The sequence below is a fragment of the Monodelphis domestica genome, chromosome 1 (assembly GCF_027887165.1).
Source record: "Monodelphis domestica isolate mMonDom1 chromosome 1, mMonDom1.pri, whole genome shotgun sequence".
Lineage (NCBI taxonomy): Eukaryota > Metazoa > Chordata > Mammalia > Didelphimorphia > Didelphidae > Monodelphis > Monodelphis domestica.
In genome coordinates this window covers 61,842,304-61,857,651 of record NC_077227.1, presented here as the reverse complement: position 1 = coordinate 61,857,651, position 15,348 = coordinate 61,842,304, and the positions used below count along the sequence as shown (strand labels likewise).

The 15,348-nt window shown below is 40.1% G+C and overlaps 1 protein-coding gene across 14 annotated transcripts in view; it reads right to left on the bottom strand.

Annotated features, from left to right (window-relative positions):
* ZMIZ1 (zinc finger MIZ-type containing 1) overlaps positions 1 to 15,348 on the bottom strand; it is a 477,780-nt gene that overhangs the window by 167,530 nt on the left and 294,902 nt on the right. For all 14 annotated transcript variants that reach the window (XM_056799734.1, XM_056799767.1, XM_056799744.1 and 11 more), the window contains one exon: positions 3,071 to 3,176. In XM_056799734.1, coding sequence (XP_056655712.1) covers positions 3,071 to 3,176 — 106 coding nt within the window. The remainder of the gene's footprint in view (positions 1 to 3,070; positions 3,177 to 15,348) is intronic.

The following is a 15,348-nucleotide window of genomic DNA, read 5'->3' as shown; positions in this document are numbered from 1 at the left end:
GAAGCTGAGATGTGCCTGCCAGAGAGCTGGATGGAGGCCCTGAAGCCAAGAGTCCCAGGAAGGCAAAAACACTGGAGTTTGCAGACAACAGAGCTATCACCCATTCAGTGCTAAGATTCTTAACCTGGGATCTTTGGGCCCAAGGAGAGAATTCAGGGGCATAATGGCACGAGATAGGAAAAAGCCAGCTTTCTTTTCACTGATCTCTAACAGAAATGCCACATTTCCTTCCACTATCAGAATGCCAAAGAGATCTATAATTCCAAAAAAGTGAAAAGCCAGGGAGTTCTGACTAAAGTGGCTGAAAGAGTCAGCATTTGGCCTTCAGTCCCTGCCAAGGACTGAAGGCCATCGGCAGGTTAGGGGAATGAACAAAAGGGGGTGTGTGGCAGAATGATGAAGCCTAATGGGGTCCCCCCACTAAGTCTTCCATAGGGGATGTCCAAAGTGTAAAGACATGGTAGAGGTCAGGACAGCCAGCAGGAGGGCAGTTTAGGCTTATGAAATGAGAGAAACAGAGACAGAAACATTGAACACAAGGTGGGGAAAGGAACAGGCCCATAATATTGAAATATGAAGATGAAGAGATGTCAGAGATATAGAAACAGGGAGAGAAAAAAATCAGGGAAAGATGGATACATAGCAGGAAATGCAGAGAAAAAAACCATTAAGAGGCAGATATACATTCAGAGATACAGAAAGACTGATGTGTGTGTGTGTGTGTGTGTGTGTGTGTGTGTGTGTGTGTGTGTGTATAAATTAGGATGGGCCAACAGAAATATGAAGAGAGATATATAGAAGCAGGGAAATAGGGAAAGAGGGAGGGATGGATACAGATATACATACACACACACACTTACGCACACGTGTGCACACACATGGATTGAGGGTAGAAAAGAGAGGAAGAGAAACTAACCATTTCCCTTAATCCTTTTAACTCTTGTAGCCTTCCTGGTTTCCTTCAAGTCACAGCTAAAGTCTCATGTTCTTCAAGAAGCCTTTCCCAGCCCTCCTTAATCTTAATGTCTTCCTCCTGAGACCGCTCCCAATGAATCCTGTCTATAATTTACTTATTAAGCACCTACCATGTGGCAAGCATTATGTGAAGTTCTAGGGACAGTGATGTTCAACACCAAAAAGGAACCAGACTCTGCCCTCAAAGAGCTTACATTTTCTAGACTGAAAATGGAACCCTCCATCTCACCAGTAGTTATGCTGGCCCAGGCAATATTGATGAATAAAACTATAGCTGGAATGCTTGGGTACCATCATGAGACTTTGAAAGTTGGGTTTTGGATAGAAAGACTAGTGGATGAGAGCAATGCTATAGGGAAAATGAAGAGCCCCTCTGGGAAGAAGGAAGATGGAATGATAATTAGGAAGGATAGGGATAAATCAGAAAGTCATGAACTGGGATCTATATACCCAGAGGGACCCTGGACAGATTTCTAGATCCCTAAGGACTTGGATGGGGAAAAACAATTCCATATTCATTTTTTATCCTATGGACTTTATTTTATACACCTAAAAAATATTCTGAAAAGGGTTCATAGACTTAATCAGACTTCCAAAGCAGTCTAATGTCATAAAAAAAGATTAAGAAACATTGGGTAAATCAAGGCTGATATGATGGAGGAGTAGAAAAAGCATCAGACTGGGAATCAGAAGAAAAATGTTTGAGAGCTGATTTTGCCATGAACTTGCTCTGGGGGGACGACATTGAATTAGGTAAGTTCTGACATCCCTTCTAGCTCTAAGATTCTAGGTAATGGGAAGGGAAATCAAGATGGGGGATCAAGGGTAGCAGAAAGGAGAAAGGTAAATCTCTTCTCTGTGTGCACATACATGCAAGCACAAATTCACAATACGTGTGACAATAATGACTTCTACCACAACTGTGGAACTTGGCTTCCTTAGAAGTTCCTGAAAGCTATGAATGGTTTAAGAAAAGGAGAAGTAAGATCAGGAAGAGAAGTGGTTCTTAGCAGAGGCACCATGGTTTGGAGGAGAGGGAAATCCTTCAATGATGTTGAATATGGATAGAAAATGATAAGAGGGACAGGAGAACAGGTAAGTCAAAGGAAGGCTCTTTGAATGGCTAAGATCCACATCAAATCACAACTTTTCTAGAATAGAAAACCGAGAAAGAGACCAAGTAGGTGCTGGGCTAGGGTCATTTACTAAAGAGTCTTACACATCCCAATGCAGAAAGGAGAAGGAAATGGAGTTGGGCGGAGGTTGTACTTAACCAGGTGATGACGGAGAGGAAGATCTGGACATTCCAAGAAAGAACTGAGTTTCCAGGTAGGCAGTCAAAGAGCTAGTGGCCTACTGTGTAGTGGCTGCTTCTCAGTTCTCAAATCTCATTATGGAGCAAGAACCTCAAGGAGAGGAATGAGTATTCAGAGGGTTGATTACACAGCTTTTAAGCCTGGATTCAAAGTAAACAAAATCCAGTAGGCTCAGATCAGAGCTTCCCTTTTTGAATTCTGCCAATTTCTTGGTAGAGTGCTTTAAGTCATCAGCCCGGTGCCCAAAGGAGTCAACATAAGATATTATAAATGAGAAGTAACAACAATTATAGCTGACATCACGAAAATGCTTCAGTTTTCTAAGGGCTTTACTTATATCATCTTCTTTGTTCCTCACAATCATCCTGAAAGGTACTATTGTTCACTTCATTTTACAGACTAGGAAACTGAGGGAAGTTAAGGGCTGTGTTCAGTTTTATACAGCTAAGAATGGCTTCATGTGGGATTCGAACCCAGGTCTTCTCTTCCTGGTGGATTCCAGCTCTCTATTCTTTTTATTATTAATAATTTTTCTTTAATGAATAGTAAATTACTTTCCTCCCATTCACTCCCCTCAGTGTAAAAGAAAACAAAAACATAAACACCTGTAACCAACATCCAAAACTCTGAAAAGTGTCTACTCCCAATCCCAAATGAAGCAAAGAGAACAATGCCAAGAAAGCAGCCCGTCAGAAGAGTCCCTCTGCTGGGGAAGGCCACACTTAACAGCGACCCTCAAAAGGGAATGGAAGGAGGAAGCATGGCTTGGTTTTGCCTACCAGCTGATTTTGGAGTGAATTTGTCTCGGTTTGCTGCACATACGGCCAGCAGTCTATAGCCAAGATCCAGGTCAAATCCTTGTTGGGCTGCTACTCGACTAACCACCTGAAAGAAGACAGATGGAGAGAAACAGAGAGAGAGAGAGAGAAAAAAAAGTATGTCATTTTTCAAATAATAGTCAAGTCAAGGCATCTGTCTGATCTGCCTCCAATAGAAGCAGCATTTGGGGGCATTTGTAGTACCTCTGATATGCTCTCCACACATTACCACTCATATAACAGAGTCATCATCATTACTCTGTCATCATCATGATTCTTTACCTGGACAAAGTATTTTGTAGCCTTTTTTGGACTTTCACATTCCTTATTTCACTCTTCCTTGCAACCACCCTTTCAGATATGTGCTAATGTCACCCACATTTCATAGATAAAGAAATTGAGGACCATAGGGACACAGATTTAGAGTTGTAAGGAACCTCAAAGTCTGTCCAATTCAACACCTTTGTTTTATAGACGGGGAAACTGAGCTCAGAGACATTAAGAGAGTCACTAATGTAGTGTTGGAAGCAGAGTTTGAACTCAGTCCCCTAACTCCAGAGACAATGAGCATTCTTTCCATGGAACTATGATCCTGGGAGAGATTAAGTGTCTTTTCTATCCTCACAGCCAATTAAGTGTCTGAGGTGGGATCCATGTTTATTACTCTATCTACAAGGGAGACATAAAAGATGGAGCAGTAGGCAGGGCAGATATTATTATCTCTGTTTTATAAATGATGAAAGATTAAGTGACTTACTCCAAAGTCATAAGAGCAGAACTCCAAGTTCCTGCCTCTTTCCACTATCCCAAAATGTTGTCTCATGTTGGGAGTGAATGATTCTTTACTAGGCTTTCTGTCTGAAGCATCTGAAGCATCGTAGGACATTTCTCAAAATTTTTCCCCATTTGAATAAGTTTATTTAGTCAATTTAGAACACTATTCCTTGGTTACAATAATCACATTATTTCCTTCCCTCCCCTCCACCCGCAGTCAATGCACAATTTCATTGGGTATTACTTGTGTCCTTGATCAGGACCTATTTACATGTTGTTGTTTGCACTAGGATGCTCATTTAGAGTCTACATCCCCAACCATATCCCTTGAACCCATGTATTCAAGCAGTTGTTTTTCTTCTGTGTTTCTAGGCCCACAGTGTTTCCTCTGGATGTGGATAGTGGTTTTTCTTGTAGGTTCCTCCAGGTTGTTCAGGGTCATTGCATTGCCACTATCAAATGTTTCTTGAATGAAGCCACACCATCAAATGAAAACCCTTGACTGGTCCATGATTCTACTTCTTATTAAGTTGGGTAAGAAGTCCTCTGAATGTATTGATTTAAGGAAAAAAACTTTCTGAAATTTAGTTTCTCTCTCATTCCTTTCTTCTATATCTATGGATCAGTTTTGAGGAATTGTTTTCTAGGGGCAGGGGCACAGCAAGGAAATGCCTCCCACTTCCTATCCACTGGCCATGGTAAAAGTTGGGCAGAAAGATCAGTTGCCTATGGCTGACTTAGGAAAAGTCAGGTGGGAGACTCCAGTGCACCTAACTGGAATGAAAGGTATAACAAGACCTGAGCTCCTTTCATTGGCTTCTGGATTTACATTGGACAGTGCCTTTCTATTCCATCTCTGTCTTGTATGCATTCATGCCACCATCCCTTGCCCACAGAATCATTTACACTTAGGAGCTGGTCACCAGTTTTGGAAAACCTATAGTGCTCTTTCCAAAATAATCTTACTAAGCTCTCAAATTTTTTTATTGATACCTTTTGTTTTAATATCACATTTATTTCAGAATCTATTCCCCTCCGCATTCAATCACCCCTTTTAACAGAAAATAATGGCTGTTCTACAAAACTAATTATTCATGAGAATATGTGCATTATTTGCAAAGAAGGAAGGGAAGATTTTATTCATCTCTTCTTGGCTTATGCTTGGTCATGACAAAAGCAGATTTTTGCTTTTTAAGAACATTATTCTTTCACTTAGGAGTGTCTTTAAAAAATCTGGGATGTATGAGTATCCTAAGGCGAGTAAACAATCAACATTTTATTTTTTCTCATTTATTTATTATTTTAATCTACTTGTTTATTTATAAATGCGTGTTTTTGCTTTCCACCCAACTTGTAGTTATTTTTTGCCCCTTTACTGTAATCTCTTTTATTTGATACATATATAGAGATTAGTTATAAAAAGAATACAAAAGAATTAAGGGTGCAAACATCAGCAAAAGCAAGATATAAGTATTTCTATTTGATTATGAAATGATAGTCAACTTTTGAAAGCCCAGAGAATTAATGAAGAAATTAATTGAAACAATACTTATTGTGAGATGTCCAGATACAAAATAAATGTATAAAAGCCATCATATTATATTATAGATAAAAATAATAAAAACATCTATTTTAAAATAATCCCAATTTGTAAAATGTCTGTAGGGTAACCTCTCAGAATGCACATTAGATTTATATAACTATAATTCTAAAATGAACAATCAACATTAAAAAAATGGCAACTGATCATTTGAAAAGTGGGATACATCAAGGCTCTAGTCCTTTTGCTTTGGGTATGCCAAGAACAGTAAACAAGTATTTGGGGTTTGGGGAAGAAAGACGTTAATGCTTGTGGCTGCCATCTTTTCTGGACGTCACTCTCAAAGCTGGTAGAGGACATTGCTGACTTTGACTAGCAGTGAAAAGAGCAATTAAGTAAGTATGCCCTCACTGGCAGGCATGTAGTGAATTGCAAACGCTTGGTGTCTGCTCTTTACAGTAGAGAGATTTTTTAAAAAGTGTTACTAATTACAAAGTTGTTCCATTGTAACATGGAACGATACAGTACATTTAACACTTATAGGTTAACTATTCAGCAGTATTGGGTGAATTGTATTATTCTGAACTACTTTCTAGCATCTAGACTTTCTAATTAACAACACAAAAATGGGGTTTCTATTATTGAGAAGGAATTGCTGTGGACAATGATGCCATTTAGAAGCAGACTGTGTTATTACAGTTGACTTGAAAGTGGAGATTCACAAAGATGTAGCAGGTCAGGTTTTAGTGTTGTGTTTGTTATTATTATTAATAGGATATAGACTAGTTCTGTGATTTCACTGGTATAGGGAATTCCTAGGTGAGGAAAATCCTTTTACCAATAGGAATCAGACTTTCTTTGCAACTTATGTAGCCTTTGTTGTTGTTCACTCATTTCAATTGTGTCTGACTCTTCGTGATCCCATTTGGGGTTTTCTTGGTAAAGATACTGGAGTGGGTTGCCATTGTCTTCTCCAGCTCATTTTACAGATGAGGAAACTGAGGTAAACAGGGTGAAATGACTTGCCCAGGATCACACTGGTAGTAAATATCTGAGGTCACATTTGAATTTAGGAAGATGTCTTCTTGACTCTTATGCCCAGTGCTCTTATCCACCAAACCATCTAGCAACATTAGTCTTAGAGAGTTGCCTATGATCATTAATAGAAAATAATAATAGAACCTTAACTCTAGAAAGGGACCATCTAGTCCAAACCTGTGACCTTATGCATTTATCTGTTTTGTTGGTAATCCCAGGTAAGGGAACTCCTTCTACCAATCCAAGGGGGCAATATCAGGTGAACTAACTTGCTCAGGGTCATAATGCTAGTTAATGACAAAGTTAGGACTAGAATTCAGATCTCCTGCCCAACTATCTAGCATTTTGTTGGTGCTTAATAAATATGGATTGATTGAGTGATTGACCCAACTACAGCACGGTAATTCCTAGCACAGACTCTTTGGGGGCACTTTCTCCTTCAAACTGGAGTATAGCCAAAGCTCATAAATACAAATAAGACTCAGTGCGCAAATCTGCGTCACTAAGAAGAAAGGGTCTTCCTGTGGGTGAAATGTTGCTCCAGCTTTACTAGAAAACACATTTTCTAACTATCTGATACTTCCATTACCACAGTTCACTTTGACCAGCCCAGTTTTTCCTGATCACTCCTACAAAGACTCATCTTGCAAAGATTCCAACAGCCTAGGTGACAGGCAATGTTCTTTGCATTCTCATTTATTAGTTCTAAAAGCTGGAGGCCCAGATAAGCTGGCTTCCTGTCACATCTCCAAGGGGTCCCAGAACTGAGGAGAAAATGCCTCTCCCTTTGTTCAACTTTGCTGACTCTTATTTGTCTCTCCAGATAAACTAATATCATCAATCTGGTCTATTTAAGAAAAAAATAAATCAACAAAAAAAAATCTTTTATCTTCTCACCCACAGGCTATTGAGGCCTGCCTCCTTTCTCTCTTGATTTTCAGGGAAGTGCTTTTTGGGAGCTGGTAAATGGGAAGCTTGGGAAGGAAGAAGAGGAGAGGTGATCTGATAAACTGTATCAGTGGTCCCAAGGCACACCCATCTCGGAATACTATTGCCCATTGGGACAGACATTGGGAAGACCCAAGCTATCCTCTTGTCAACCTTAAAATCTCCCCTCTCCTTTCTTTCAACAGTCATTTCTAATTCTACCATTCATAAATTTGTCCAAATCTTTTCTGAGTTTATTTCTTTTTTGTCACTTCTGAGGGTTGGGCTTATTAATCAGAGAATGAAGTAGGATTCGCTTGTGTTTGCTTTAAATTTACCATGAAGCCCTAAAGTCCCCCCCCCTCCCCAATTATTGCAAAATACCATCTCTTTCATAGGGATAAATTTCTTGGTAATGTGACAAAATTGTGAGTCATAGAATATTGCAATTTCAGAAAAATTGCAGGTGACCTAAAGGGCAATGGAAAGATGCCAGTGCATTGGGTGGAAGTAGGCTATGTCATGTTACTGAAGTTGATAGGGTTACTTAGAGGGCATCACTAAGGCCATGTATGATTGGGAAAGGAATTGGGTTGGTTCACGTATCACAAGTGAAGGATAACAGATGGGCAGCTCTACAATGGTATCCATAAAATATTAGAAGAATCAAAGAAAAGTCTCCAGTGCATGGTGAAATGGACAATTAACAGAAGGCCACTGGCCAGATCATAGAATCAATGATATGATACAGTGGAAAGAGCATTGGCTCAAGAGTCACTGAACCTAGGTTCAAATCTTGCCCCTGATGCTTTTTGTTCATGTGACCTTGGGCAAGTTATAGCCTCCTTGATTTTCTGTTCCATATGTAACATAGAGAGATTGTACCAGATGAACCTTGAGGCCCTTTCTGGGTCTAGTTCTATGATTCTATGTAGAGCCTCACCCATGTCAGGAGTATCTTTAAGCCTTCAGGGATGAGTCCGACACAAGCTGACCGTTTTTGGTACAAATTCCCAATGTAGAGATTACATCATCTGGGTTGGGAGTGCAAGTGACTAGGAAGGTATTGCTGCTATTTTATTTATTGAATGAATAGGAAAATTTTAAAATAAAAAAATGTTTAAAGGAAAAAATCTATTTAGTACAATGATGCCTAATGATGCCTAGAGAGAACCTTTGACTTAAAATCTGGCACTCTTTCCTCCTCCTCATTTTGCTTTCTAGAACCATATAGAAGGAAAAGGAATGGATGGGCTATACTAGTGAAGGAAGTATCCATCTTAATCCATAAGACTGAGGATCCGTCAAAGGATTCTACTCTACAATGGAGCCTTTTCACCCAGTATTTCAGACATTAGTGATTAAATCTGGGTTCATCTTAACTATAGGGCTGCTGCTTGGGAGTGATCCCCGAGTACCCAGTTGTCAGAATATTATGGTTGGAGACTCTTTGGCCTGGGGAAAACATCAGACACTCAGTAAATAGATAACAGGATTATAAAACTAATGTTGGTTGGGATGTTAGAGGTCCTCTCTTCCCACCGTTCAACTTATAGATGAGGAAACTGACCATTAAAGAAGTCAAATGCTTTGCCCAAGATTAGATAACTAGGAAGTGTCAGAGGTGGGATCTGAACTCTGGTCTTTTTGATTCTAAGGCAGGCTCTTTATTCACTAAACCACTTTCCTTTTTAGTGCTTGCTTTTCATTTGACAGATCAGGAAATTGAGACTCAAAAAGAGAATGTAATTTGCCCATGGTAAGTTTATGTTAGAGTAAAGCCTAAAACTACCCCCCCCCCCCAATTTGTCTTTTAGAAAGGGAATGGGAAGCGCCTATACTGGTTCTCTTTCTCTTCAAACTTCACAGCCACTCAGAAATTTGTCCTGGCTTCCACCATTGGTACAATGGATACCATTGTACCAATTTACAATAGTAAATTGGGTTTCTTTTCTTTAAAACAACAACAATAAAAAACCTTTCACGTTCAGTTCTAGTAGCAATTCTAAGCCAGAAGGGCAAAGGCTAGGCAAATAGAGAATAGGGTTAAGTGACCTGCCCAGGCTCACACAGCTGGGAAGTGTTGAAAACCATATTTGAACTCAGGCCCTTATGGTGTTCTACCAACTGTGCCACTTAGCTGCCCTACGTTAGGTTTCTTTCAAAAATTTTATTTCCAGATCTGAATTCTCTTCCTTTTCCCTTCCCTGGAGGTTAAGTTTCAAGTGGTTGTTGGATATGGTGATTGATAGACACAAACACCCATCTCTGGCCCTAGGGACTAAATTATAGGCTTCTCCCCTGACTATCTTGTTAAATATGGGGAAAAAAAAATACTAGGGGTAAGGGAGTAAGGTTAGGGCTTGCAGATTCCTGACAGCCTAAAGAAGGGCATGTCTTGAGCTAGGTTGAAGCCTTCTATTGCCCTCTTCTGGTCAACTTGGATCATGCTTCAGCTTGGCCTCCCCTGTCATTTCTGTGCGAACTCACCAGTCTATCCAATACTCTTCTCCTTCTGCCATTCACTGGTACAGTTGACACTAGCCCAAATGCTAGATAGAACTTTTAATGAACTTGAAAGAACCAGTTCAAGACCTGTAGAGGTTCAATATACTTTGGCTTCTTCCTCTTTACTCTAGAAAGATTATGTCTTGGTCTTTTGTAATGTTGGCTGCCTAACCCCTAATCTTTCTGACAATCTAACACTAAAGTTCTGCTATCTCCTGGAGAATTATTATGAACTGAGAAAGTCGGGATAGAATGCATGGGGGCAGAATGATAAGACTCTGGCCATTTTTCACTTACACAGTCTTACAGAGTGCTTGTAAGCATCTTATAAGATAAGACTTAGAGCTGGAAGGGACCTAAGAGGTCATCAGATCTGACCTCCTCATTTTACAGATGAGAAAACTGATAACTAGAGAGTAGGAAAGGATCTTACAGATTTTCAGGGTAGGAAAAGGCAAAGGTAGGATTTGAACCTGAGTGTCCTTATTCTCCATCCAGAGTTCTCTCCATTATACTAAACTGCCTCATTGCCTTTCCTGGATGACAAGCCTAGAGAATATCTGAAGGGCAGTCTGAGAACTATGTTTGGAATCAATGAATATTCCAATCAGAGAAGTAACTTGGGAGTCATCTGGTTTAATCCCTTATTTTCCTTGAAATAAATTTTGAATTTGCTTTTTACTTATATCACATTTGTTTCTGGATATGCACCTTAAAGAACTGAATCTTTCAGGGGCAATGGCTTAGCGTTGGGAGGTTCTGGGTTCAAATATGATCTCAGATACTTCCTAGATATGTGACCCCTGGCAAGTCACTTAACCTCAATTGCCTAGCCCTTACCAGTTCCAACCTTGGAACCAATATATGGTATTGGTTCTAAGACAAAAAATAAGAGCTCAAAAAAAAAAGATTCTTTCTCTTGCAACCAAAACCCCCCACCAAAACAAAAACCACCTGACATAGTGACCACATCTTAAAAGGTAACCAACATTCTGCTCTGGTAATTCCCATTTTGCTGTCTAAGAGGAGGATGATGAAATGTTTCATTTCCTCTTTTCTGGAACCATTATTGCCAATTCTTTTATTTTATGAATGAGGACACTGAGTCCCATACAGATCAAGATCACACAACTAAGCTGGGAGGAGTATTTCCAATTTTACCTTGGGTGTGGGAGAGGATACAGAATGCAGGATTCTATCTCTGAATGTGGCTTATAGTGATGCTCTAGAAGCCACACCTTGGGGTGATGGGAAGAACACTCAATTAACTCAAGGGATGTGAGTTAAAGACCCAGTACTAACTTGCTCCATGACCTTGGGCAAGCCCTTTCTACCTCTCAAGGCATCTATTTACTCACCTATAAAATAGGATTAATGATCCCTCTCCTGTCTACCTCACTGATTGGCTGTGTGAGTATAAGATGATAAGATCATAGACTTAGAGTGGAAAGGGACCTGAGAAGCCATCTAGTCTAACCCCTTTATTTTATAGGCTAGGAAACTGGGACCCAGGCAAATTAGATGATTTTCTCACTTAATTTAATTGTTCTACTATGTGTGAGACTCAGGATTTGAACCTTTTTGACTTCATGGCTATTATTCTATCCACTTCACCATGCCACCGTGACAACCAGATCATGGTGTAGTAGAACGGAAGAGAAAGGAATTAGCATTTATTAAACATCTATTATGTACTATAGGTTGTACAAATATTATCTTGAATCCTGGCTCATATCCTTGCTAGCTACATGTGTTCATGGGTGAGTCACAGGATCTCATTGAAGTTAGGTTTCTCCATTTGTATAATGGAAGTAATGACATGTATATTTCCTCCCTTAGGAGACTGTTGTGGGACAATCATACTGTAAATTTTACAGCACTGGGAGAGCTTTTTGCCCAAATATAAAGTACTTCCATGAGTCAAGGATGATTATGATGGAGCATTCATACCCAACTGGGGCAAACCAAGTTCACATCCTTTTCAGTAGAGCCTCCTGACTGTCTGAACTTCTTGTCTTGGAACACTGGCCACAGCCTGGGGTGGATGAGTCCTAGGAACAAAGGGAGCCTTTGTGCAACCAGAACCTCAAGATGAGCTGGAAAGAACTGAAGATGACCAAGGAAGAGTAGTTAGATTGATGAAAACATCCTAGCCACCAGGATCTTTTGCAATAGCTCTGCTAATGTCTTTGAATTGGGGTGGGCAGGTGGTAAACATGATCAATAGAACTGGTGGTCTCCTCTAGGTACTTCCAATATGGACATCGTAGGAAATCTCTTCCATCATCTTCCTGACTTTTCTTTCCCTTTCTCTTGGCCCCACTGGAAATATTATGTACTTACATGGGAGTACATTATGTACTCCCACCCTATATCCAGCTAGGTGCTGAAAGACTCAGAGAGAAAAACATAGCAAAAGTGGACTTTGGGAGTAAAAAAAAAAAAGAGGCAGTGAAGCACTGTAGGAAGTGTGCTGAATGTGGAGTCTGAGGAGGAAAGTCAATGTCTATGCAATATATTACTTATGTGACATTCTTCGGGTCACTTAGCTTAGTTTCTTGACTTCATCTAACTTAGGACATTAGTTGTTTTTATTCATAAATTGAAGGGGTTGGTTGGGAGGAAGAGTATACAGTAGATATATTTCAGGTTTGAAATCAGATGATCTGGTTTAAAAACCCAACTCTCACTTATGACTTGCGTGACCTTAGGAAAATCACTCAGTCTCTGGCCCTCAGTAATCTTATTTGTAGAATGAGAGGTTGGATTTAAGAGGCCTCTAAAATTCCTTCCAGCCCTAAATTTAGGATCTTATGATTAGATAATTTGGAAAGTCCTTTTAAGCACTAAATGCTTTGAACTTATTTTTTACTGTCATGCAAAACACACTCCCATATTGGTCATTGTTGTAAGAGCACACTCATACATAACCAAAACCCCAAAATAAAACCATAAATACACTGATGTGAAAGATGATTCCAACAGTTTTCTCTATAGAAGTGGGTAGAATTTCCCATCATAAATCTATCAGGACTGTCTGAGATCAATGAAATGCTTTGAACTTAAAAAGGGGGCAAATTTATTTATAAGTCAATTACTTACTCTCATGCTTATTTTCAAATAGAGTTCACATTATTTTGCCCCAAATCAAACCTACCACCACTTTCCTCCCCAGATTAGCTTGACTTCTCCATTCCCATGACTTCTTCATTTCAGTTAATGGAACCATCAGGCTCCTATCTGTCACCCAGGCTGGAAATTCTGGCTACTTCTTTAACCTTCATCTAGATCATCACTTGCAAATTCCTGTTGATTCTTCCATTACCAGGCCAATGGAATCTCTTTCTTCCCTTTCCTACTACTGATGGCACTCCTTTTTCTCCCTTCAATGATCATATTTAGCTGCCTACTATAACAGCCCTCTAAATGAAGGTCGCTAGTTTCTTCCTTTTCCACATTCCTGTCAGACTAAAGTGCTTTTTTTATTATAAAATTTTAAATAAGAAAATAATTATTTTCAAAAATCCTTATTTTCCATCTTAGAATTAATACTAAGTATTGGTTCCAAGATAAAAGAGGGGTAGGGCTAGACAAGTCTGTTTTAGACTCTATGTTGAGTATTAGTTCCAAGGTAGAAGAGCGGTAAGGGCTAGGCAGTAGAGGTTAAGTAACTTTCCTAAAGTCACACAGCTAGGAAGCATGTTGAGGCCAAATTTGAATCCAGAACCTCCATTCTCTAGGCCTGAATCTCTATTCATCAAAAGAACCTAGCTGCCCCAGACTAAACTTCTAAAGGCATGAACCTGGGTTCATGCTACTCCTTACGCAATGATAATCTTTACTGAAAATTCATTGTTGATCAAAGAAAGGTCTGAACTCAGCCATCCATTCAAGACCCTTCATAATCTGGACTAGTCCTAATTTCACTTTAGAGTTGTGTCTCCCCTACCATTAGTTTCAGTGCAACTAGATTTTTCACTCTTCTCAATAAAGAGACCATGTAGTACAATGGAAAGTGCATTGTTTCTAGAATCCGAGGACCTGGGTTCAAATGACCTCAGTTCTTTCTTCTATAAAAGGAAGGGATTGGACTAGGGAATCAGTTAATTTCCATCTGCCCATGAGCGTCTCTGTTGAGGCTAGATGGAAGTGGGTAGACTGCATGATCTAATGCCGCCATCTTAGGCAGTGCTTATCGGGGGCCCAATTGTCTCCTGCAGAACAACCAAGGAGCCAGAGTTCAGGGAGGGATCTTGAAGGCCACTTGATCCAATTCCCCCTCCATTTTAAAGAAAAGGAAATGGACATCATGGAAGGTGCACAACAATCTAGTGGCAGATGTACTATAAAAACTCTCTCCAAGGCAAACCACTTTCTAATGGATTATGTGAGAAGGAACTGAGCTGGGACTGATGAGGTCCCTGCAGGGGGAGAGCCAGGGACCACTATCAGGGAGGCTGAGTGGTTGATCTATGGTAGTGGCAAGGTAATAGCTCCTGCTATTAGTCCTGTTGAAGGCATCAGCATCCTTCTTGCTCTGAAGACATCTATTTGCAGACCAGAAAAGCTGGGGAAACCCAGTCCTCTAGGCTGAGACTCCTCAAGTGGTTATTATACCATGTTAGCAGAGCTGACTGGAGCAAGGATTCCAAGTGACACCTTGCCACGGCAAAGGGGTGTCATTCTGGGCAGCCTGGACTTTTCCCATGCCTTCGAGTGCCTTTTGTGCTCTATGCTTTCCTGAGGAGGTCTTGTGGATGAGGCTCTGCTATAAATTGCCTGAGGTCTTAGGCATATAATATACCCCAGTGAGGACTGGGCTTTTTGAAATATCTCTGACAGTTGTTGACAGCTTATTCTGAACTCTTTTCTCTTCTCTCCTGTGTCCTGTCAGAGACCCTGCCAAGGAAACTCTCCCTTCTCTCTCTCTCCCCTCCAGACCCCATTCTTCTTCTTATCCACCTAGGAACAGCTGTGAGTAAGTATATATAATTACATGTAGTATATATGGATATATAATACCGGTATAGTGACTAGAGAGCTTGACCTAGACTCAGAAAGACTTGATTTTAAATAATTCTTAGATATTAACTGTATCACTCTGGATAAGTCACTTAATCTCTATCTACTTCAGCTTCCTCATCTGCAAAATGGAGATCATGGGGGGGGGGGGAGGGAGGTGGCTCAGTGGATCAAGAGCCAGGCTTAGAGATGGGAGGTCCTTTGTTCAAATGTGGCCTCAGTCACCTCCTAGCTGTGTGACCCTGGGCAAGTCACTTAATTCCCATTGTCTAGCTCTTACCACTTTTCTGCCCTGGAACCAATACATAGTACTGATTCTAAGAAAGTAAATGTTAAAAAATGGAGATCATAACAGCATCTACCAAATAGGCTCCTGTGAGATATTTATAAAGTGATTAGCTTAATGCCAGGCATAGAGCAGGGCATTAAA